Consider the following 24,280-nt stretch of genomic DNA (forward strand, 5'->3'; position numbering starts at 1 on the left):
ACCCCCGCGCATCCGGACCCCAGCGCATCCGAATCCCCAGCGCATCCGGACCCCAGCGCATCGGGACCCCCGCGCATCCCTCCCCGCACCGAGGGTCCCGCCCCTGGTGGCCGCCCACGGCGGCGCCTCGGCGGGGAGGGGATCGCGGCGGAGGGGCCGGGCCGGGCCGGGCCGGGGGCGTTGCGGGGGTCGGGGCGGGCCCGGCCCCGGTGCGTGCGGCGCTGCCCGCCCCGCTCGCCCCGCTCGCCCCGCTCGCCCGCTGGCACAGCCCGCCCGGCGGAGGGGGGCGAGGAGGGCTCTCCCCGCCATGGCCTTCACCTTCGCCGCCTTCTGCTACATGCTGTCGCTGGTCCTCTGCGCCGCCCTCATCTTCTTCGCCATCTGGCATGTGAGTAGCCCCGCGCTGGGAGCGGCTGCAGCCCCGGGCGGAGGGTCCTGCCGTGGGCAGCGGGGCTGAGGCGGGGCGGACGGAGCTTGCCGTGAGACAAGCGTGGGGGACGGTGTTTGTTCATTGCTGCGAGCGCAAGGAGCCGTGACGGCTTGGGGTCTGTGACACCTGGGGTCGGTGACACTCGGGGTGTGTGGCAGCTTGGGGTCTGTGGCACTTGGGGTCGGTGACACTTGGGATATGTGGCACTTGGGGTCTGTGACACTTGGGGTCTGTGACACTTGGGTGTGTGGCACTTGGGGTCTGTGGCACCTGGGGTCGGTGACACTTGGGGTCTGTGACACTTGGGTGTGTGGCACTTGGGGTCTGTGGTAGCCTGGGGACTGTGACACCTGGGCTCTGTGACACCTGAGCTCAGTGACATTTGGGCTCTATGACACCTGGGCTCTGTGACACCTGGGCTCAGTGACATTTGGGCTCAGTGACACCTGGGCTCTGTGACATTTGGGCTCTGTGACACTCGGGCTCAGTGGCAGCTCGGTCCCCGCGCCGGGAGCGCTCGCAGGCTGAGCGCTGCCCCAGCCCCGCGCTGCCCCAGCCCCGTGTCTGATGGAGCAGATACGGTGTTTTCCCCTCAGTAATTGTTACGTTAATAACTTCCTAAAAAGTCGGGGTTGAATGGGAAACTCATCCTTCTGATGCATATTGTGGTCCACCTTCATTAATTGAACTCCACAGGGTCGGTGCTCGTTCCTCACTGTTCACTGGGTGTCTGTGGTAGGTGAGTGTAACTCAGATGTGAGATCATTCTAATGCATAACTTGCAATTCTTTTGAGCTGTTACACATTTTAAAATTAATTCCACTTTATGTGTGCTACACGATACCTCCGTGCTGTAAGCATTCAGGATGGAACAGGATAAACTGGAAAATAGTGCAAGTCTCATGGATGCTTCTACAGCTACCTGATGGAGTATGACAAAAGAAAAATCCTCCTTTGACTATCAAGCAAGGGAGATGCAGGATTTATTTTTATTGAAGTGAAAGTGAAGCTGCTAGCTTAGTACTATTAGAACTATGAAAGAAATCCTTCTGTTGTGAGAATACTTTGAAATTTAATTATTTTGTGCTCTTTGTGGGACTGTTACAAGTTTGTTGTTTTTTTGTTTTTTTAAATAAGGAAACCACAAAGGTGTGATTGTAGTGCCGAGTGCTGTTGTGATGTCAAGTACTGCAAAGCTGGAAGGGACTCTGGCAGCCAGCTACTGCACTACTCTGAAAAAAGGAGTAGTAAAATTTAGATTATTACTCATGTTTTCTCTCCTCCTCTTCTGCAAACCTTTAGGTCTCCGAAAGTGAGAATTCCACATCTTCCTCAAGGGGCTTAGAGTTAGAAGTGTGTTCTCCTGTGAATCTCTAGCTTCAAATTAAACTGCAGCAATTTTAATGGTTGCTTTATATATTTGAAGTCTGTCACTGTGTCCTCTTTTTTTGGGTCTGGAGTGGTCATCATGAAGTGGAATTCATAAAGGACGTGAAGCAAATCTGGCAAATTTTTCTCCCATAAATAAGTGCAAATTTACTCTTAGTGAAACAATTTTAAAACTTTCAGTCTATAAACTCATGAAGAGCAATCCCTTAGTACGAGAGCTCTGTAAAGGCAACTAGGAAAGGAAACCTTTTCTCAATACACATAGGTTTGTGCTGCATGTTTCTTATATCTGTTAAAAATTGTTGAGGGGTTGAAATGGAAAATGGCTGGAAATGCTCTTCTGTTGTAAGAGACGAAGAATTGGCACTATCTTTCCTAGTAAATAGGAAAAAAATCTATTAAAATACATGTTTTGGGAAGGAAAGTCGTAGAATAACAGATTTAACACCCTGCCAAAATAAACTTTTAGGCTATCCATGTAGACAGAACACAAGGATTTTTTATTATCCTTTCTATAAGAACTGGTCCAGTCTGGTTTCTTCTGTAAGTTATGTATTGAGTCATTGGAGTTTCTTTTACCTTAAACATCTCAGTTGTGAAAATCTTCCCAAGAAACAAAACTCCTACTCCTTTCCTGTGACCTGATTTTTCTTCCACTATATTATACTGGTAAGGGACAGTAAATATATTGTACATAGGTTCTAATAATGGCAGAGGAGTGTTTCAATAATTATATTTTCTTGTTTATTTTTTTAAGACATTCTGCTGCTAAGAATAAGTTGGTGAATAATCTGAACATCTCATCACTTAGAAAGATTTCTGAGAATGAGAATTTATATTTTGTAAATTATTTTAAAGGATAAGAAAAAACTGTGGCATTGGACTTGATAGTGAAGCTGAGTGAGGTTTGGGCATATATCTGGAATGATTTAATAGCAGATCAAATACAACTTCATTTTCTTCCTGCTGGCAAGTCAGATAATTACAATTTTTTTCACATTGATCTAATAGGTTCAATAAAAACTGTGCAATCAAAACAAGAGAGTAAGATGAGGATTTTTATTTTTGGACACTGTCCTCCTTATCTGGTGCCTTTCCTCTAGGAAGTTAAAGACTGCCTATACATTCCTGTGCTCCTTATTCCTTGGAAGCAGGTGGAATGAAGCTGGTCAGAGCATTTTAAAGGAATTGTAAGCAAAATGCACACAGTCCTCCAGATATCTGGAATATATTACAATTCTTTTACTGCCTTGATCTTCTTGTACAGGTAGCCAGAGGTGTCTGTCATAAAAAATCCTCCCAACAAAACCAAATTAGGTATTATCAGAAATATTTGTTTAAACTCTGCATAAGAATTATCTTCATGCATTGTTGCTGTAATTTCACTCATATATATTCAATGGAAGAAAAGGACTTGAAAATCTCCATGTACTACATTAAACCAATGTGACACTCTGTGGTGGAGGAATTTTTAAAGCATTTAGGTTGTTCAGTGACCACATTACCTCTAGCTGTAATGTCACAGTATTAGATACACCATGTAGAAGTGCATGATCAGCTAACAGCAGAATTTGGTCTACTAACTACCTAATTTTATATCATCCTCTGATCTTGTTGTATGCTCAAGAACAGCGTTAGTCTTCCTACTAACAATCACAGACACTTTGTTTGGCTGTCCTCAGCTCTTGTTCTTTATATACAGCTTTTTCCTGATCAGTTTTATTCCATTCCTGAATGATCTTGGGCTAAGATTTTAGCTGAGCCATGTCAAGTCTGCTTGAGCTCCCAACAAGGCTTGACACACCAGATTCATCTCCAGTGTAGCTCCACTAAGCTGTGTCTCAAGTGAGGTTAACTAAAGCTGACCAAGTTGTGCCTTATTTGTTCTCAGTTAAAAAGGGGTGTGCTTGTGTTGAGTCCTGCAGCACTATGTTATCTTAAAGCATATTGGTTTTGAGTAATCTCAGTCCTTCCCTTCTGGTGATATTTTGAGATGAAAATACTTGCTTTGAGATTTGTTATTTAAAGGCAAGCTTTAGGAAAAGAGTTTTTCAAAGTGGTCCATCTTATAATACCATGGAAAAACAATTCACAAATACCAAGAACATTTCTGTTAAAAAGAAAAGAATTTCTATGGTGGAAATTTCCATGGTGGGCCATCTCTTTTTCAAGTAGTACACGCATATCTTTGCATGTGACTGCTTCATAACTTAGGGATTGCCAGAAAGTATCAGAGGTATCATGCCAGTGAAAAAGTTGGCAGTGTCAGCCTGAGAAGTTGTACCACACTGGATACATTTTGGAGTATTTTGATATAGTTGTGAATGCAGATGAATCCAGGAACAGCTCTTTGGCATAACAAGAGCAGTGTGTGTTGAAAGTGATGGCAGCTACCTGAGCCAAGCATAAGAAGAATAAAGCAGCAGAAGATGGAGCTTTTTTTGGTTTATACCCCCTACACCAACTTATTTTTCTTCTGAAGTTTGAGGATAGTATTAATTTTGATAAACTACCTTAACATAATTTTGGCTTCACTTTGCAGTTACAAGTTCATAAGTATAATTAAAAACAGTGGTAGGCAGTGACTGAACAGAGTAATATAGCCTAAGATTAACTTATAGTTTTAACCAAAGCATCATTTTTTTGCAAACACCAGGGAATGAAGCTGTTGGAATCTGTATTCAGTGTTGTTTCTGCTAATGGCTTTGTGTGTTATGTTTATCAGACACCTTGAGTTATCTATGCCTTGTTTTCTCATTTGCAAAGTTTGAACAATGGAACTAAACTGCAAGTACTGTCTGTCACTTTATTTAAGAGCTATTTCTAAAAAGTCTTTGCTTTCTGACAGAAGGTGCTATACACATATAACATGTTGCCACTTCTGTTTTTTGTCACTGTACTGCCCTGGTGATGTGGACTGTATTTTATTAGCACTCAAGTTTCAATAGCTCAAGTAAAAAATTCAAAAGCTCTCTAAGAGTTATGGATGTGCAATTTGGTGAGTATTTGGTTTCTGACTTACTTAGGCTTGCTCACAAAATTCCTAGCCTAATTTTTGATAAATTGTACAGCCTTAATTTTGAAGACACATAAAAAGCACATAAGGTTGGCTTGATAGCAAATTCAGTTGAGCAAAACACTTTGGTCACAAATTATGCTCTGATCTGTCAATGTTCTCTGTGTACCTGTGTCTTAGTGTTTCTATGACTTAGGTTTGGAGGAGAGCTCTGCCTTACCTGAAACCTGTAAAGAGATCTGTGATCTAACTTTCACCTAACCTGGTGAAAGCTACCAGCCATCTCTATTTAATCTCTTTGCAATGCTTTAGAAAGAAATTTTAGAAAGAAAGTAATTTCCTTACAGACTTGTGGTCAAGCCTGAATTTCAGATATTGAAGTTCAGTACTGTTCTTTAATGAGTCATTAAAACATTTCTCTGAGAATGTTGGATAATTATGTGCTTAAAAATAAAATCAGATTAAGATTTGATGAAGGGGGACACAGATGCTGTTGCTGTATGTTTTATATATTACTTGAAAATGTCTTTTCTTGCCTAAGCAGCTAAGCACATTGTCCCTGAAGGTTTTATAGTCAGGACAGTTTAAGGAATTAGTTTGATATTTCCACTCTTTTTAAAGACAGAGCACAGATTGCCCTGGCTATAACACAGCTTGACAGCTCCCTTACAACTTTTCTTTGAGAAGTTTGTCACATTAATGCTGACAGACAGATATTAGGCCAGGCAGCACAGGCTGTGGAGCAAACTGTTATTTTATATATTGGGAAAGAGGTATATCTCAGTTTAGCAACTTTGCCATGCTCAAATAATAATTTAAAAGATCATAGAAGTCTATGGGCTCCAACACAAACAAATACTGTGGAAAGATTAAGCAGGATCTCTGTGTATACTTGAGCTGTCACGATGAGATTTGTTTGGAGAAAGATTTTAAATGGTGTGTGTTTGCCACTGGCTGTAATTCTGGATGCCTCACAAGTCACAGTGACTCCATTATCTGTGTAAAATAAATTATTCTGTGGAGTCTTGTGCCTCCCACAATATGTGCAGAGAGCTATTTAAATGTTATTTGGTTGTCACATATCCAAAGGGTTTTTGGTCTTAGGATTAGTTGTAAAATCTACTTACTAAAGGGATTTGTATCCAAATTGGTAAATAATGTATTTCTAGTGCTTTTAGATAAGTGCTATGCTTGTTAATAAGCAAGGCAATACAGCTGTCATGTTTTATTAGATCATGAGTAAAACTCTTAGATTGAGTTGGAGACATGAGTTTATAGCTCATTACATGTATTTGTTTATTCAGCCACCACACACTGCATTAAATCACATTTAAAACATTGAATTCAGCCCTCAGCTTAGTGGATTACTGTGACCCAAACATAAATACTGTTTTAGCAAAGTATTTTTCAGAAGGAGGAAGAAGCTCAGCAGAGAATGTTTTCCATGCCGATAACAGACATCCCTTTGGCCCATTCCTCTTTGCCAGTGCCTGTGACATGCCTCTCCTTTATAACCAGTGTGCTGCTGGCAGCTGGAGGTGACTCTACCAGGCAGTGGAGCTAGGTCTCACTTAAGCTGTAAACTGGGGGTACTGGGAGGCTTACTCTTCTGGTGATGGTAATTTGGAAAACACTTCCAAATCCTGTGGAAACTAAGGATCTCTGTCACATTTAATAATTATTGTTATTTCCACTCTAAAAAGAGTCACCTAAAGTCACAGGGTAGAGTCAGCTGATGGGGTAAAGGCAGAAGAATGTCAAATATGGTTTGATTTACTAGGTCACCTTCCAGTGTTTCACAGTTGGAAGTTCCCTGTTGAAAATTCGACTTGTGACTGTGATGGTGAACATTTCCTGTGTTCCTTGATAGAAATTACAGCTTCAGAAATGTCCTGTTCCTGTTACAAGAGATAATAAAAGGTTCATAGAATAATTTTGATTGGAAGGAATCTAGGAAATCATCTAGGCTAATTTGAAAGATAGGCCAGGCTGCTCAAGATCCTGTCTAGTTCAGTTATGAACTCTCCATGGGTGGAGAGATGAAACAGTGCCTGGATGGATGAGGGGAGAGCAGTGGGTGTTGCCCACCTGGACTTGAGCGAGGCTGAAGTCACACACCATCCTCGAAGGCAGACTCAGCAAGTGTGGAGCTGGCTGAATGGAATCTCAGGGAGCTGTAATTCATGGCACAGGAGAGCCTGTCACAAGTGGTGTCCCTAAGGATTGTACAGGGCCCAGTGTTGTTTTAACTTACCTACCCATCCATGTCTTGGCTGAAGGGGCAGGTGCATCCTCAGCACGTTCTGATGACACCAGGCTGGAAGGAGTGGGCAATACCCCCAGTGCAGTGCAGCCCTTCAGAAGGACCTGACAGGATGGAGAAACAGGCAGAAGAGCTGTCTGAAGGTCATAAGGGCAAGTGCAGGGTCCTGTGCCTGGGCAGGAATAACCCCAGCCTGCTGGGAAGCAGCTCTGTGGAGAAGGACCTGGGGTCTGGTTTGACAATAAGTGTCCCTGAGCCAGCAGCGTGTCCTTGTGGCCAAGAAGACCAATGGTATTCAGAGATCCATTCATTAGGAAAACTGCTGCCAGCAGGTCAAGGGGGGTGATCCTGCCCCTCTGCTCAGCCCTGGTGAGGCACATCTGGAGAGCTGTGTCAGTTCTGGGCTCCTCAGTACGAAGCTGTGGAGTCTCCCTCACTGAAGAGATTCCAGAAACATCTGGACAAAATCCGTGTGCCCTGGCTTGACCCTGCTTGAGCAGGAGGTTGGACCAGATGACCCAATGTGGTCCCTTCCAACCTGATCCACTCTGGGATTCTGCAAGACTGAGAACTTGTTCCAGTACTTTACTCTTTGCACTGTGAACATTGTTTTCTTACACATGGCTGGAATTTCTGTGCTGCAGCTTCTGACTTTTATGTCATCCTCATGGTGCACTCCCCTGAGAAAAGTTTTGTGCTGTACTCTGTGGAACCCACCCCAGGAAACTGAATGGAAGATCATGGAGCAAATCCTCCTAGATGCCATACTCAGGCACATGGAAAAGAAAAAATGACTGGTGACAGCCAACATGGCCTCACTGAGGGCAAACCACACTGAGAAATTTGGTGCTGTTTTACAACAGGATTACAGAGTTGGTGGATGAGGGAGCAGCATGTGTCATCTGCCTGGACTTGTGCAAAGCATTTGACACTGTCCTGAATGACATCCTTGCCTCTAAACTGGAGAGACATGGATTAGAAAGATGGATAAGGAATTGGCTGGATAGTTGCACTCTCAGCAACAAAACAAACAGCTCGATTGCTGAGACCAGTGACAAGTGCTGTTCCTCAGGAGTGGGAATTGGAGCCAGCACTGTTTAATGACTCTGTCAGTGACATGGAGAATGGAACCAAGGCACCCTCAGTGGGTTTAATGCACCAGGCTGTGGGTGTGGTCAGCCCCTGGAGGGAAGGGATGCCATCCAGAGGGACCTTGGCAGCTGGAGAGCTGAGCCTGTGTGAGCCTGGTGACATTCAGCAAGGCCAAGGACCAGATCCTGCCCCTGTGCCAGGGCAATCCCAGGCACAAACACAGCCAGGGTGGAGAATGGGGGGAGAGCAGCCCTGGGCAGAAGGACTCAGGGGCCCTGGCTGGTGAGAGCTCAGCCTGACCTGGCAGTGTGTGCTCACTGCCCAGAAAGACAAACGTGTCCTGGGCTGCATCACAGGGGCAGGAGCAGCAGGGCAGGGGAGGGATTCTGCTCTCATGAGAGCACACCTGGAGTGCTGTGTCCAGCTCTGGGCCATCAGTGTAAGATCAATGTGGCTCTTAAAGTGGGTCCAGTGCAGTTCAGCACTTGGAGCACCCTGAGAAGGCTGAAAGGATTGGAATTGTTCAGCCTGGAGAAGAGAAGGCTCCAGGGAGACATTATAGCACCTTGCAGTACTGGAACAGGGCCTACAAGAGAGCTGGAGAGGGACTTTTTACTAGGACATGTAGTGAAAGAAAAGAGGGAATGGCTTTAAACAGAGGGTAGGTTTAAATTCAGCGAGGCATCAGTGCACCTTGTGAAGGCAGGACAAAAGTCTTTGCATTTTTCTCTGCTTCCCATTGAACAGGTATTGCTATAAAGCAAGGGTTTATTTTAGGAATGTCATTGTGGAAAGTTACATTAAAATCACAAATCATTTACAATAGAAGTAGGTTTTCTCAGCAAGATACTGCAGGAGTGCTGAACTTGTGGCTCCAGTTGTGATAATGTGAATACATGAAGCAGAACATAAGGGAGATGAAGAAGAAGTGCCATCACTGAATTCTTCCATTGTACACAGCTTGCAACTCCCCCACCAATGTAACAGGTCATGAAAAATCTGAGTTGGTTTTGGGTCCTTCTGTATTTCTATGCTTTTGCAGGTCATGTCATATTTTAGCTGTCAAATATAGGTTGGGTTTTTAAAAATGCATCTGGAAGGCTAAGCTGAAGAAATCAAAGCTTAAAAAATTGAGGAAACCTACAGTAAAATTGTGATAATTAGTAACTTATAGCCCTTGCAATTATCTCATACAAGATAGTGTGCAAGTGCCAGGCCTTGTTGATACAAGCAGCATTTTTTTTAATAGAATGACATTTGATTTTTAAAATGTATTTAAATGCCAACCTCTTCACGCTGTGTGTGAGTCACAGTTTCAAGTGTGTAATTGTTTAGTCAATCTTCTGTTGCATTATTATTTTATCACGTTATGAGTTTGGGCTAAATAGTTCACATTGTATCACCATCTAACTAGAAACTTCTTTATACATTCACAGAGTGGGCATTTATAAGCAAACATAATGAAGGCTCCACTGAAATCAATTTGATTGCCTGTATTTCAGAGTTGTTCTTCCCTCAGTATTATATAAACACTATTAGCAGATCCTTTAGAAAATTGATTTGCTGATCATCCAAGTGACAGGCCTGTTTGGAGCTGTGCTGAAATGTATCCTTATCCTCAATCATGCTCCTGTAATTAAACTAAGGAGTTTTATGAGAACATGGCTGAACAGATGAGGATGCTTTTTGGGTTGCTGTTCTTTTAATCTCCATTTTTGGTCACTTCTACACATTGCTGCGTCCCTTTCCCTTCCTTCTTTTCTGCACCCACAGCTCCAGTGCTGCTTTATTGCTTCCCCTTGCCTTAGCCCTGCAAACACAGCTGTGTGGCTGAAGGCTATTTCACATTTGTGTGTGTGTGTGTGTGTCTTAGCCTTGGAGTTATTTCCTACAAGGTCTGCCTGGCCTCTTTTTGGCAAAGAAAGAAAACTTGGAAAGGTCTTTAATGTAGTCATCCCTGCCTGATGCTGCCTGCATTAGAAGAGCACCTGTTCCATTGTCCTGCCTCTTGCTGGTCCAGCTGGGCTCCTACTGTGCCACTGAAAGCCAGGAAGAGCAGATCCAGCAGAATTTCTGCCTGCCACAGGCTTCTAAGACAGCATTAGTAGAACCCCCACTGCTGAGTGGGTAATGGGGAATAAAAATGATGTGGAAAGGGGGAAAATGGAACTGTGGGAGGGAGGACTTCAGGGAGAAAGATGTGAAGGAAAGAGGAAATGAGAGGAAGAAAATCCATCTATGAGCAAGGAACTAACAAGAGGGAAGATTGCTGTGCTCTCATTCTCATTTGGGAGGCAGTTATTTGAGGCTGCCTGAATCCAGAAGGTATGGTTAATTCAGGTGGTGGATGTTTTTGGACAGCCTGTGTCATGAGCCTTGTGTGTGGGTATGGTGTAATGAGTGGCATGCTTGAGCAGATTTTTCAGTGACAGGACCCAGATTCCTTTATGTGAGTTCTGGATTTTGGTGAATGTGCATAAATTGCTTCTGGTGCGAATGGAGAACACGGGAGAGGGAGGAAAAGTCTCAGCAGCAATGAGAAGCCTGAGAGGAAAACTAAGGAGTGTGTGGAGGAAAGGAAGGTAATGCTTCTCCCAGCATTTATCAGCATAGCAGAACTTTACAATATCAAAATAATAAATTCTAGCAATATGTAGGAGTCTTTGGAAGCTCAATAAAAGAACAAATTGTGTTGTGGTGGTAAGATTGGATACTTACTTAGAGAGCACCAGCCAGCTGGCCAGTCTTTCACCTATGACTTCTATCTACTCATACTGAAAAGAATCTTCTCTTTTGATCTCATTCTCTTACCACCTTCTTTGGGGCAAATATTTTTTCTAGTTGTACCTATATTGGTACATTCTCCCATCTGTTTACTACCCTTTCCCTGAATTTATTCTGCAGAAACAGCCTGTTTATTCCTAGCTTTGGATTATCAGCTTTGGGCTGTTAAGTAATAGAAAAAGTGCCTCAGTTCATTTTGAGAATAATTTATGAAGATGGGGCTTTGTGACTGTAATGCATCTGTGTGTTTCTTCTTGCATATACTATAATTCTGATGAGAATAAAAAAGATAAGTAGAAACATTGCATGGGAACACACTGTATTTAAGGTGAGATAAATTAGAAATTATTTGTAATTTTGAGGAAAAACAAGGGCAGAAAAATAAACCCTCTCACATCTATAGGTTGGCAGTTATCTTGCTTCCATACAGAATAAACCAACTATTGGTCCACTGTAACCAGGCCACCTTTCTTCCTGTGTTCTGCACCTGCCTCTTGTACAGGTGTTTCACCAGTTCATGTTTAGCCTGTCCCCAGTTTGATGGGGAAAAAACTGGATAGTGAAGAATTTGGCCTATGCAAGTAGCAGATGTACAAGTCTGTAGTGGTGCATCTGTGATATAGAGGCAGTGAGAAAGACATCAGAGTTGTTTAATTTCTTACTGTGTTTTCTCAGTTGATATGGAATTTAGTATAAAGGGAAGCAAGGGCAAAGCAGTGCTATCTCTTGTGCTGAGAGTTCCCCAGCCTCTCCTGGGCGTGGATAGAAAATAATACTGCTTTTATTTTCCCCTGCTTGGTTGGGGGAATCTGCAAACCAATTCATCTGCACTCTGAATCAGAGCCACAGGTCTGAGTTTGACACCTCAGCTGTAAAGCTTGGATCCAAACTCCCATCATTTCCTCTTGGCCCATTGAAGAAATCAAGACTAGGGGTGAAGTCTTGGCCTAACTTTATACACATGCTTGTTCAGTTTATCTGCAGATGTGGTCCTTATTTACATCCTTTCCAGGACAGAATCCTTTCCAGGTGCAAGAATCTGTATGACTTTGTTACTATGACCTTTGCTTTGATCAAGAGACTGGAGGAGCTCCCTTATGAGAAAAGACAGAGGGACCTGAGCCTGTTCAGCCTCAAGAAGGGATGGCTGAGAGGGGACCTCATCAATGTCAGCCAGTATCTGAAGGGAGGGTGCCAAGAGGAAGGATCCAGGCTCTTCTCAGTGGAAAATAGGAAAAGAGGCAATGGGCAGAAACTGATGCACGGAAGTCCCACCTGAATATGAGGAAAAATGTTTCCTGTGCAGTGACTGAGCACTGGGATAGAATGCCCAGAGAGGGTGTGGAGTGTGCCTCACTGGAGATATTCCATGTGTACACAGTCCTGTGCCATGTGCTCTGGGATTGGACACACTGTGGTCCCTTCCAGTCTGACCTGTTCTGTGATTCTGTGATGCCTTCTCTTAGTTTGCTGAATGTGTGGCTATGACTGAGAATCCTCACTTGTTGTAGCAGATTGTTTGCTTTTCAAGTCCTGGCCATCAAATTAAGTTCATACCTAACTAAGAAGTGACAGCATTCCCAGTGATGATGTGTCAGCTTGATGTCACAGGTGCTCTGTGAATAACTGATCTTGGGGTTTTGGTGCTGAACCAAAGAGATCAGAAGTGGTTAGATACTGAAATGATTAAAGGGTTTTGATCTTGTTGTCTAAATGGAAAAACCTGTTTGTTTCATAAGGAATCTACATTAAATACCCCATTGCATGTAGGAGGAGGAGACCATATGCAGGAAGAGAATATTGGCGGCGTACTTGTGTCAGAAGTACAAGGAGTGTGGGAGATTTATCCTCTGTTCCCTGTTGCTGCAGAGATTCCCCCAGCCTGCAAGGATGCTTAGATTTTGTGCCTTTGGGGCTGGTGGGAAACACTCTCAAATCCTCTGTAGGATTTTAATGGAAAAAAGAGAAGAGCACACATATGAATGCTTGGGAATGCCAACCATACCTGCTGCCTTTGGTTCACACCCTGACAAAAACTTCACCACTGACCCATGGAGTCTTCAGTCAGCTGAGGTAGAATTGTTTCTACCACACTGAATGTAATTAAATTGAAGTACTGCATTCTACATAGAAAAAGGTTTCCATTCTGTTCAGAGCCATGTGGTGTATTCACCAGTAGAGGTGCTAATTGAAAATGTGGGGTTTTTTCCTTTGTGTTGGTAGCAAGTGTTTGTGTCCCACTGAGGGGTGAGTTGTGGGGTGTTTGATTCACAGAGCACTGCTGCTTTCTGAACTGGTTCCCTGTAGTGAATGCAGTAAGTAAGGTTTAAAAAACACAAGAAGAATCGTGACAACAGAATTATGCAATCCTTTGGGAGAAATCCTTTGGGAGGGAAGGAGGGATGGGAGTCTGGACTTACCTTAAAAATTCCTCCTCCGCTTGTGGTCTGTTTGGAAATGTGTTCTAGCTGCAGGGAGCAAAACTATTAACCTATTTAGAAACAGGCTCTGTACAGCTATATTAGCATCATCCCTCCTGCACAGCTTGCTGCTTGTCTTCCTTCTCTGAACAAAATGCACTTTTTATGTGCACAGCTGATTTTTGTCTGGCTGGATTTCAGCTGGTGTAGACTGGAAGACAGTGAGTGGGTATGAAGTTGTGATAAAAGCACAGGTCATCTCTGTCTGTGGTGAATCAGTGGGACATTTGTCTCTCTGCTGCAGGAGAGGAGGTTGACATCTCAGTTTCAGGATGACTAGGGAAGATATTTCAGTATCTGTGGGGAGCGAGTGAAATCTGTGACCAGAATCCTGTTGTTAGCCAGTAAAAACTCTTTCACCTTGCAGTTAGATGAAATTATTTTTAAAAGCCCATTTCATAGCAGTTGTAGAAATCTGTCAGTAGATGCTTGTCATATCATCCTTCTGGAAACGTTGTGTGCACAACAGAATTTTGCAGTTGCTGAGGGTTTTTTAGTGGTTTTGTCAAAATTAACAATATGAATTCTTTACTTTCAGGAATCAGGTTGCTTTTCCACACTGTGATCTGCAGTGTTGCAACAATGACCAGTACCATGGATGTAGTAACTTTTCAGTCAAGGCACTCAAAGCTCTGTACAGTGAGATTGTGTTTCTGAAGATAAATTTCTGTGTTTTTCACTGTGTGGATGGAGTTTTTCATGCTTGTTCTATTAGGTGTGGACTGTTTTGGGCAATTGCCAAATAATTATTAATTCTTAGTGGTTTCCCCTGCACCTCTCTGCAGGCTTGGAAATCAGATTTCTGTAGCTGATGCAGTAATGTTGCTTTTGTCCATCTGTATAGGGTTGGCATGTTTTTAAATTTTGTTACATTTTCACTCATATAGTTTTTATCTATGCAGGGGAATAAATACAGAGGTATAAATATAGCAGTGCAGGCTGGCATGTTTGTGCACACATGCTCTCAGCAAAAGAGCCTTCCTCTATGGATTTTCATCAGTATTTACTTAAAGTAGTACAATTACACCTCCATATTTCCATAGGTAGGTAGGAAATAGTTGTGAGTCATGCTTACAGAATTATGCACTTTTAAATTTGCATGTTGGACTTGCTATTGGAAAAGCCTTAGGATTTGGCTTAAATACTTAAGAAATTACACTAAGGTTTTCATGACTTAAGTTAGCTTAAGCTTCCAGTTAGAACCTAAAAAATTTAAATCATGTTGTCCTAAACGTAGCGTCCTTTTACAGACAGAAGAACTTCAGTAAAGAGATGTAGACTGGGTGCTGAGGTGTTTGTGCAGCCCTGGATGGAGCCACATTTTGGATTTTGTGTGGAGGATTGTTTGATGGTGGCAGCATGTGAGGTTCAAGCTAAGTAGAGCAAGGAAATGCCATGCAATTGTTAGTGTGAAATCTGACAAATGGAACAATTTTCTACCCTTGAGTGACTTAAAACCATTTGCAACCTAAATCCAAAAAGGCTCTGCTTAAAGCAGTGTTCTGCTCTAGAGATGAACAACAGCAAAACAATCTAGACAGAAGTGCATGGTTTCACTTCTCATGTTATTAGTTTACTGGCAGTATTCTCTGTTTCCCCTAAACTGGAGAGGGTGCAACAATCCAGAGGCTTTGGTTCTTCTGCCACTGATTCTGTAAATAATTTAATTTCTTTGGGCTTCATTTTTTTCCCTTGTATAAAAAATGGAAAATACATTTTCCTTTGTTAAGACTTTCATTGCCTTGGAGGCAGATTTTTAACTGCAAAGCATTGTTATTATTGTTGTTTACTTTTAATAATATGTGGTGAATTAATAACTGTAATACTCAGAAAATTAAATACTTGGGGAGAGAAAAGAGAAGAAAGGAATACTTTTCATCTTACTTTTTTCTTTGCCCTTGATTTGGCTCTATTACTAAGATATCACCAGCATTTCAGATCCATTGGTCTGGGAAGCTACTGTGTTGCATGCAGAGGTGTGATGAAAACCAAGACTTGAGACTTCTTTCCTTTTTTAATAGGAGAGGCTTCACAAATGGCTATAGACAGGAAATACAACATGATAAAAAGCATAAAATTCACTGGAATTTGAGGCAGACTGCCCCTCCATTCATACAATTTTGAACTATCTTTCATGCTTGGTAGCATTAAGCTGATAAATTGAACCAGAGAACAAAGAGGGATGAAGAACACCTCATAGGTAAATTTCATATTCAGGTTCATTTCATATCAAGAATTGGGAAGCAAAAAAACCATTCTCTCAGTCTGTCACTTTGCTGTTATCCCTGTTCTCTGCAGCTCTTTATGGGTCCCTCACTCCCTCATGTCAGGGCAGTGACTTCCCTTCCCTTCCCTTCCAGGTCCTTTCTCATTCCCACCTATTACCTGACTGACATTTCTTCAGTTGCTGCTTCTTCCCAACAAAACCCAGCCAAGTAGCTCAGTTTGCACCAGGATGGATCAGCTCCTGGTCCAAACACATTTTCCTGACACAGTTAATATGTCTGTGCCTCAGCTGCTGGGCAGGCAGGGCCTTCAGGAGCACAGCCTGCTCCTGCCTTCTGTCCATGTGCTTGCAGTCACAGCCCAGCCTTGAACTGCCTGGCAGAGGGAGGGGGAGACAAATTGTCTAAATGAACCATTAAAGACTCTTCCTCCAATATGGGGTGGTGGTGCTTTGACAGGGTGGTGGCAAGGAAGCATATGTTAGGTGTTACTGTTCTGTTCTCTGGTTGGTGTGGTTGTCATCAAGTTCTGTTTTATCTTAACTTTCCTGAGATGCCAGTAGGCAATAATATCCAACTTCTTTGCTGTCACTGCATTCACACCTACACCAACTTCACTGCCACCTTAAACCACCACATTCTCAATTAAAATATGTTTCTGTAAGAGCTCAGTGATTGAAAAAAAGTATCTTCCCTAAAAATGAGATATCATAGCTAATTCTATCATAAAGTGAAATTTTCATTTTGATGGGTGCATAAGCATAGAAAGCAAAATTCAGGTTCAATCTTATGTGAGTAGTTCCTTATTCAAAGCTGTTATGGCCTCTCTGATAAGCAGAGAGAGTGCAGGTAATTAAAACAAATTTTATAAATATACTTGCAATTGAAACATGTATTGTCATCACGATCTCATTGATGCATTATGTGTATAAATTGGGGCAAACTCCTTGCTGCCTTGTACTGGGAGTTTTGAGATTTGCAGATGGTGTGAATCACCAGACACTGCAAGCAGTATTTTTATAGAACTTTAGGTTTATTAGGTGGAAAACACACACAAGTACACTTCTCTCACCAGGAAAAAAGCATGGCAAGGGCAGAGGCAGGACAGAGTTCCTGCAGTGATTTGCAATGTGGAAAATTCCCCAGGACAGAAGGCAGTGCATTATCCATTGTCCATTCCATCCCTGGACTGTTTCTGCAGTAGTTATAAAAATATTGCTAAGCATGATGCACGTTTTCTTTTCCTCATAAGGTTTTGTGAGTCAACAGATAATTTGGTATTTTGGTTTTTTTTCCCTTCAAGTTCCTAAGTAAATGTCAGATGGTCGTTATTCTCTTGTCTATGAAGCTGTGCACGACATTAATATTTACTAACAGAAATAAATTCCTCCTTTTTGTCCAGTCCTTAGCATCTGTTTCCAAATTCTGTTCATCTTTGTGACCAGGGGCTGGTCATTTTTCTTTGGAGCTGTGTGTTTTTTGTGTGGCCTTTGGAGAGGTTGGGCTGCTGGTGTCCATGCATGTGCATCATTTGTAGTTTTGATTGCCACCCCCTATCAAATTAGACTGGATAACTACAAGATGAGGAATGCTTTATAAAATACATTCATTTACAAAGGAGAAAGGATAGAATTTCTCATGAAGTGCCCTGACTGGGATCTATGATGTTGTCTTAAGGTGGGATGAGCTGCTCAGCTCAAGATGCTGCTAAATGTGCAGTTTTTGAGGTGAGCACGTCCAGCTCAGCAGATGTGTGGGAATCAGGCAGCTGAACTGCATCCAGCTGAAAAGGGAGCAGGCAGCAGGTTCTTCCTCTGGCTGTGGTCAGAGCCCTGCAGCTCCCCTGGGAGCTGTGTGAAATACTTCATGGAGACAAGCGCTTGGTTATTTGGGGTGTGGATGCACAAATGGCAGCTCCAGCCGCTCAACACCCCAGGGCATTAAACTGCTTCAGGAGGCAAGTTATAATTGAAAGAGGAAAATGTTTCCTAATTAATTATGTAAACCCTGCTGCAGCACAGCCCAGCTGTATTTTCAGTAATGTAATATCATTTGTTGCACAGTTACTCAGTGTGTTGTGAGTAACTGCTAATCTTAAGAAGCTACAGTTTTACTCAGTTGTGGCTTTAGATTTAGCACAAACAACATTGTAAGATTTAAAAACAACAAAAAACCCCCTCAGCACACCCCACTCCCAACAGCAAAACAGAAAAAAACCATGCCCCCAAAATGCTTTGGGAGTTATTATATATTTCTCTAATTCTGAGCCTGCCTATGCTTTATGTTTTTTCACTGTACTGAGAAACTGGAAATAGGAATGTGCTTTTTCATAAATTAAAATAGATATTTTCATGTCATCACTAGACTTCTATTTCTGAAGATTTAACAAAATATAAACTATTATGGGACTTTTTTTAAAATAACTTGAGGAGGATTTATCTTTCTCAGCCTCTTTCCAGAGAGGCACTGAAACTTGTCTTGAAGAAACTTTCCTCCAGTCGTGTGTGCTTGAAACCAGACCTCAGTCTTTTTCAGGTGTAGCAGAAATGTCTCTTAGCATTGTCATAACTTGCAGGCATCTCAAAAGGTTTGTCTGTGAGACAGCTGCATTTACACTTACTGGTTCTGGAAAACCATGTCCTTAAATACCTGTCAAATGTGTTTCAATGCACTTACATACAGTGCAAGCATAATATAAATTATGTGCCAGCAAATAAAGAGTAGAGGTTTAGGTACAGAAAGCTGAGAATGTTAGTGAGGGAAAAAAAAAAAAAAAAAAGGAGGGAAAAGAAAGAAAAATACAAGTCAACATAAATGTGCAGTGTATTTGAAGCTAACCTTTTTTCCATCCTTCCCCATTTCTGTTAGTGCTGATGCTGATTATCCAGTTGCAAAGAGATACTCAATTCTATGTGTGTCTCATGTGTAACCCTCTTAGCAGTCCAGCTAGGGGATATGAAGACCTGTCCAAGAAATATTAAGGTGTCATGAGCCTTATTCTTCACAAATGTACTGCAAGCCCCTCACAGCTTCTGTTAGCTGCTCTTTTACCATTGCAGATCTAATTCCTGACTTGGAGAGATGCTGCATCCATAGGGAGAAATGCTTCACTTGTAATCACATTTTATAGTTCCATTTGTGGTTTATTCTGCCACTTTGACTTGTCATAGTTGAATAAATTGAATTCTGTGGAGTGCTCTTGTAAAATGCCACACTTTTGATTTTTAAATGTGCTTCGGTGGCATGAATGCAGCATTAGAGTGGGACGAGGAGTGGTGCTGAAATTCATGGATTGTAGCTCTTGGTTTTTTTCTCGAGCCTCTCACCAGATTATTATGATTCAGGAAAGGTCACTTTCAGGTTTTCTGCTCCTGCCTTCCATCTCTGTTAAAGGGATGTGTTTTGGCTGTGCAGCAGGTCACCCAGCTGGATTTTTCCTGAGCAGCCAGGCTGCAGGCACACTGTTAGACATCAAGGAATGGCTGTTGCACTCATCTACTAATTACCAGACTGTACACCCTGACCTGTACCCCCATCTTCTTTTATTAAGAACAGACACATTGGTTTGTAAAGTGCCTAAAAAGGAATCATTGTTTTAACATCTGTTTATGTGGGGCCTGTCAGTGAGCTTTCCTTCCTTGGGTGAAGCAGGACAAAAGCAGCAGAAAAGATATTACTAGAATGCAAACACAAGTTAAGAATGTGCTTTGAGATCTTTGAGTGAAGTGTGCTGGGGATTATTACAGCTGTTTTCTTTCCAAGAAAACAGTTCTTCCAAGAAAATTCTAGCTCTTCACTTGATCTAACAGAAGATCTTCCAAGAAAAAGCTATCAAGCACTATTATTTTTATAGACAATTTATCTGCTGTACTTTAAAAGCACCAGAAATTACCAGGGTGTCTCAATCCATCTGTTAAAGGAGGAAACAGAACGACCTGAGCAAAAGATATTTCTCCATTATTGAGGGCTAAAGTTCTAAAACCTGCTAGAATATAAGAAGGGGATGTTTTCTCTGGAGTTCTTTACCTTTTGAGGAGTGTGCTTATTAATGAATAGCAGCTTAATGGTGAAACTGATACTAATTCAGAATTAGCAACTGTGGTAGATTTAACAACTAATAAAAATGGATTGTTTATGTACTAAACCTGGAACATCAGATGCATCTCTATGTTTTAGGCAGCTAATGACTTTTTCCATAAAATTTGGAGATGTATTCATTTGTGAAGTAGTTTTGTGTCATGTGGAAATCTGAGAAAAGATATCTTGCTGATATGAAGGAAGAAATATGGAAAGCAGCAACACTGAAAAGGCTATAGATATGATTTTGCAGAGTGACAGATTAATGAGTTCTAGGTGTCATACGTAGGAGTATCCCGTGTTTTGTTTTAACTACTTAGCTCTAAAGGCACTTTGTTGGGAAAGCTATTTTTCCATATTTCCCCTGGAAAGCGAGGAAGGCAGGCAATGCACCTAATTAGTCCCTTAAGGAAAATAAGTGTTTGAAGGAGCACTCATGACAGGACTTGAAAAACCTGTTTTTCAGATAATTGCCTTTGATGAGCTTCGGACAGACTTCAAGAGCCCCATCGACCAGTGCAACCCGGCACACGCAGTGAGTACAGCCAGGGGCTGGAAATGAGCAGGGAGACTCCTGGGAACTCAGCTGGGCTTGGAAAACTGATTTATTGGGCCAGTCTTGGGGAGCCAGATGGTGATGTTTATGTTAATGGCTTTCCTCTTTGCTGGAGGAGGCAGGAAAGTAATTTGGAAATTCAAAAACCGAAGGATGTCATGTGATGCTAATGCTTTATTTTTTACTTTTTCATGCAGTGGCACAAGTTTTCCTTTTTGAAACACTTAGCTTTCTCTGTGCTCAAGCATGGCATGACTACCTTCTCCCATACTGTCTGTATCAATGAGCCAAAAACTTGAAAGAATTTGTTCAGAGGTGCATGGCTTGACCTCTCTGTCCCACTCAGGGCTCGCTCTCTCGGATTCTCTGGTGCTTTAAGGAATAAATATAATTTTCTGCTGCATCTGCTGTAGGAGAGCATTAAATACCTGGGACTGTAAGCTCAGCTTTAACTAATGAACCAGAAAGGCAGTCTAGGTTTAAGCCTATCCAAATTCCTCTGCTAATTGAAGCTGTAATCTAGGGTGATTTAGCTGACTGCAGCTACACGTGCCAGTTTTGCCACCAGAACTGAGAGCAGAACTTGGCTCCCCATCACTGGCAATGACAGTGATTATGACAGGTGCTGAATTTGATCTCTGCAGGATATCACATTTTTAAATTGTCTACAATTGATAACCAGATTCAGTACTTTGCCATTTAACCTTGTTTCATAACTTGTATTGCTTAGACCACTGATGATTTTAAGCAGAAATTTTATAATCCTAGAATAAAAGTATATTTTTTTCCTGTTCACTAGCACATAAGCAAAGAATGAGAAGAAAGAAATTATATTAAAAAACCCTATGGAGGACATCAGTGGAAGTAATCTGGTTTTGAATTTACTGGAAGTAATCTGATTTCCAGTCCACTTTATCTGTTTTTACTTCCTATCTGAGAACTGCACACTGAATTTATTGGTACCAAATTCCAGTAAATTCTTCACTTCCTAAAACTTGAGATATCAATGGAGATAATCTCATTTTATTTTAAAATGGTGATGGAATTGGTCTCCATGATAAAAAAAGTTCCTTTTTCAGTTGTATTAGTCGAGCAATCAAAAAGTGAATCATAAAGTAAAGACCACAGAGTATTCTGTGGTTGGTTCACATACTTGACTTCCATGAAACCTTCTGTGATAATTCAAGCAATAATCTCAGATTGCTTTTTACTGCACAGTATATGTGTCGATGCCTTTTATATTGTTATAAAAGGAAGACTTTTAGAAGGGATTTTTTTATATCTTTGGTCAAGTGTATTTTCTTTTTTTCCTCTGCACTGTTGCTTGTGCCCATATTCCATTTATTTGGTGGGGTAGTTTTCTCTATTGCACTGTAAGAGAGTCTGAAGGTCACCCGTGTGCCCTCCACAATGTTTTCATGACAGAGGGTAAAGCCTTTTTGACAAGAGGAGGCTGAACTAAAGACAAATCAGAGACAAAACAATGTCAGTACTGAGAATTTAATTCCAATTTCCTGGTTTGCTCTCTATTACCCTCAGTTCATAGATAGACTTCCTACTTGTCTAAGGCCAGCTGCAGTTGGCATCTGTCTTTCCCTCTCCACTTTGAAAGGCAGGGGAGCTTTCTGCAGCTTCTCAGGCACATCTGCACACATCCATTCTCATGTTCACAACTGTGAGTCGGAAATTTCTGACTCTCTTGTAGCTCAGAGACTCCAAAAAGAGGCACAGTATTTTTCTGGTGCCTATCAAGCTACCACTGCCTCATTTTCTTTTTTTTTTTTAAAGGCTTAAACCTGGGGATAGGAAATCAAAAAAGACATTTATTTGCAGACTAGAATTAAATTTGCCCCAAGCTTGAGTTTTAAAACATTTGAAAAGAAAAAAGCTTAGGGAAAGTTTGCTTCTTACATTGTTTAATTTAAAAAAGCTCATTGTTTGGAATAATTTTTGCCATATCCAAATGAAGGTATCAGGTAGTCATCTGAGGACAGCAAACCCACTCTGCCTTCTGCAGTGTAATTAACAGGAGAATCTTTCACAGTAAATCCAGTCATGGGGTTATGCAGTGAAATTTGGTTCTGCTGGTGAGCTTCTCATTATGAGCCATTGAAAAGAAAGCCTGCCTTTGATTTGACTTTTTCTTTGAGTTGAGTTTAGAACATTTTTGAGTCACAATGCTTAATTACAGTGATTTTCAGTATTTATGAATGCATCTGTTGTTTAAAGCAGCATTTCTAGGCCATCTCAGATATTTTTCACTCATGTGCTAAATCCTAGTATCACATGTTCAGGCACCATCTTGGTGATAGAGGAAGAGCTGCCATGCAAACTTCATTTTTGTTTTTCCCATTGAGGTTTATCTTGAAGCCAGAGGTTGGGTACCTGAAAATGCAAAGCTAAGTCTCTGTGGCATAAATTGACACAATTGGATAGAGCCACAAATGCTGACTTTTTTTAAAAAGAGTTGCAGCCTCTAGTTGAAGGTTAACACAGGCTTGATATTGTTATGCCCAGTAACAAATGAAAAAAAGTTTATTGAGAAATAAGAAATGGGAAAATCACTGGGTTTGCAAGCAGTAGGTAAGAAGTGAATGCTGTAGATCCAGATTAATGACCTGGGCTGCCTCACTGCAGCCATTAATTAAAACATTGACCCCTTGTAATTGTAATAGATTGTCTTCATTTGTAACACCAGCTAATCTCCTGCCTTTCCCCCCTTTCTCTTGACAGAGGGAGCGGCTGAGGAATATTGAGAGGATTTGCTTCCTCCTGCGAAAGGTGAGCCTGAACCAGCCAAGGATTTGTGGAGTTTATGAGAATTAAAACCATCCAGTGGCAATGTGCATTTATTTTCTCTGTGACCCTCATATACTCTATTGATGGAAAGCTGGGTTCTACTGAGAAGTGAAAGTCAGGATGACCTTGTAAGGACAGAGTAAGACAAATTATAAAAGGTTGGCATAATAGAGGGTGTCTGGATAAAAAGTGAACTTCAGAACATCAGCCCATTTATTTTGGAACAAGCTTTTCCAAGGTGCTGAGTCCTTTTACAGTTGCAGCTTGAGGTTCTTTAATAGCCCTGTAAAACTGCTGTTATTGTTGTAGTACAGGCTTTAAAAATACCCTTCTTTTTGAACAGTGGCTTACTATTTGACATGCTGAACATTTTTATTAATTACATATCTAATGTTCAAGGTTTATGGTTGATTCAATAGAAAAGTTGATAACAGTATGTATTTTAGCTTGACACAGGTGAGGTGCTGAGTGCCTCAGCTTCTGAGAGATTCAAAGGAGCTTGTAGATTGTGGGTTACTTATTTGTGGCTTCAAATATAATTTTCATAAGCAATCCTTGTTTTTCCTGACCGTGTCTCATTGAAGTAAAAATAATCATGGTTCCAAACTATTTTATTCTGTGTTCAGGTTTCTGCACATTGTGTTCTGCAGAGTGGTAACAAAGGCAGCTAAATCCTGCATTTTTCCTTGAAAAGGTCATCACTGCAGTGTGGGCTGCTGAAGGCACCCCAATCAAGCTCAGACCTAAATTCAGATGGGGTTTTAAGAAACTGGTGGCATCATCCTCAGAGGTTTTTTGGGAGAGTGCTGGGGATTATCACTTTGGGCTGATCCAAAGGCATGACTGTGATTCCCAGCAGAACCTGTGGGCTGCCATGCTCTGCTCAGCCAGAACCTGGGTTGTGTCTGTGTGGCACCACTGTGAGCATGTGACAGCCAGGAGCCACATTCAAGTACTTCCTGAGCCTGCTTTTGCCACTTGGGATACAAAAATAAGGGAAAATACTTATCACCAGTAGCTTTCCAGTTTATCAAATAGGCAGCCAGCCAGTCTCAAGCTGTGTCCCAGTTTCTTGGACATAAAGCAGCTCTTGAGTGGTAATGGTTTAATATGTGTGAGCCCCATGGGGATGCCTTGCCTGCATCAATGTTTAATTTTTATTGCCTCAG

The 24,280-nt window shown here is 41.7% G+C and overlaps 1 protein-coding gene across 1 annotated transcript in view; it reads left to right on the plus strand.

Annotated features, from left to right (window-relative positions):
* The first annotated feature begins 200 nt into the window (after nt 1-200).
* CNIH3 (cornichon family AMPA receptor auxiliary protein 3) overlaps nt 201-24,280 on the plus strand; it is a 49,289-nt gene continuing 25,209 nt past the window's right edge. The window contains exons 1-3 of the mRNA XM_056487439.1: nt 201-388; nt 20,223-20,291; nt 23,046-23,093. Coding sequence (XP_056343414.1) covers nt 308-388; nt 20,223-20,291; nt 23,046-23,093 — 198 coding nt within the window. The 5' untranslated portion in view covers nt 201-307. The remainder of the gene's footprint in view (nt 389-20,222; nt 20,292-23,045; nt 23,094-24,280) is intronic.

This window comes from Oenanthe melanoleuca, chromosome 3 (genome assembly GCF_029582105.1).
Source record: "Oenanthe melanoleuca isolate GR-GAL-2019-014 chromosome 3, OMel1.0, whole genome shotgun sequence".
In the NCBI taxonomy this organism is placed as follows: domain Eukaryota; kingdom Metazoa; phylum Chordata; class Aves; order Passeriformes; family Muscicapidae; genus Oenanthe; species Oenanthe melanoleuca.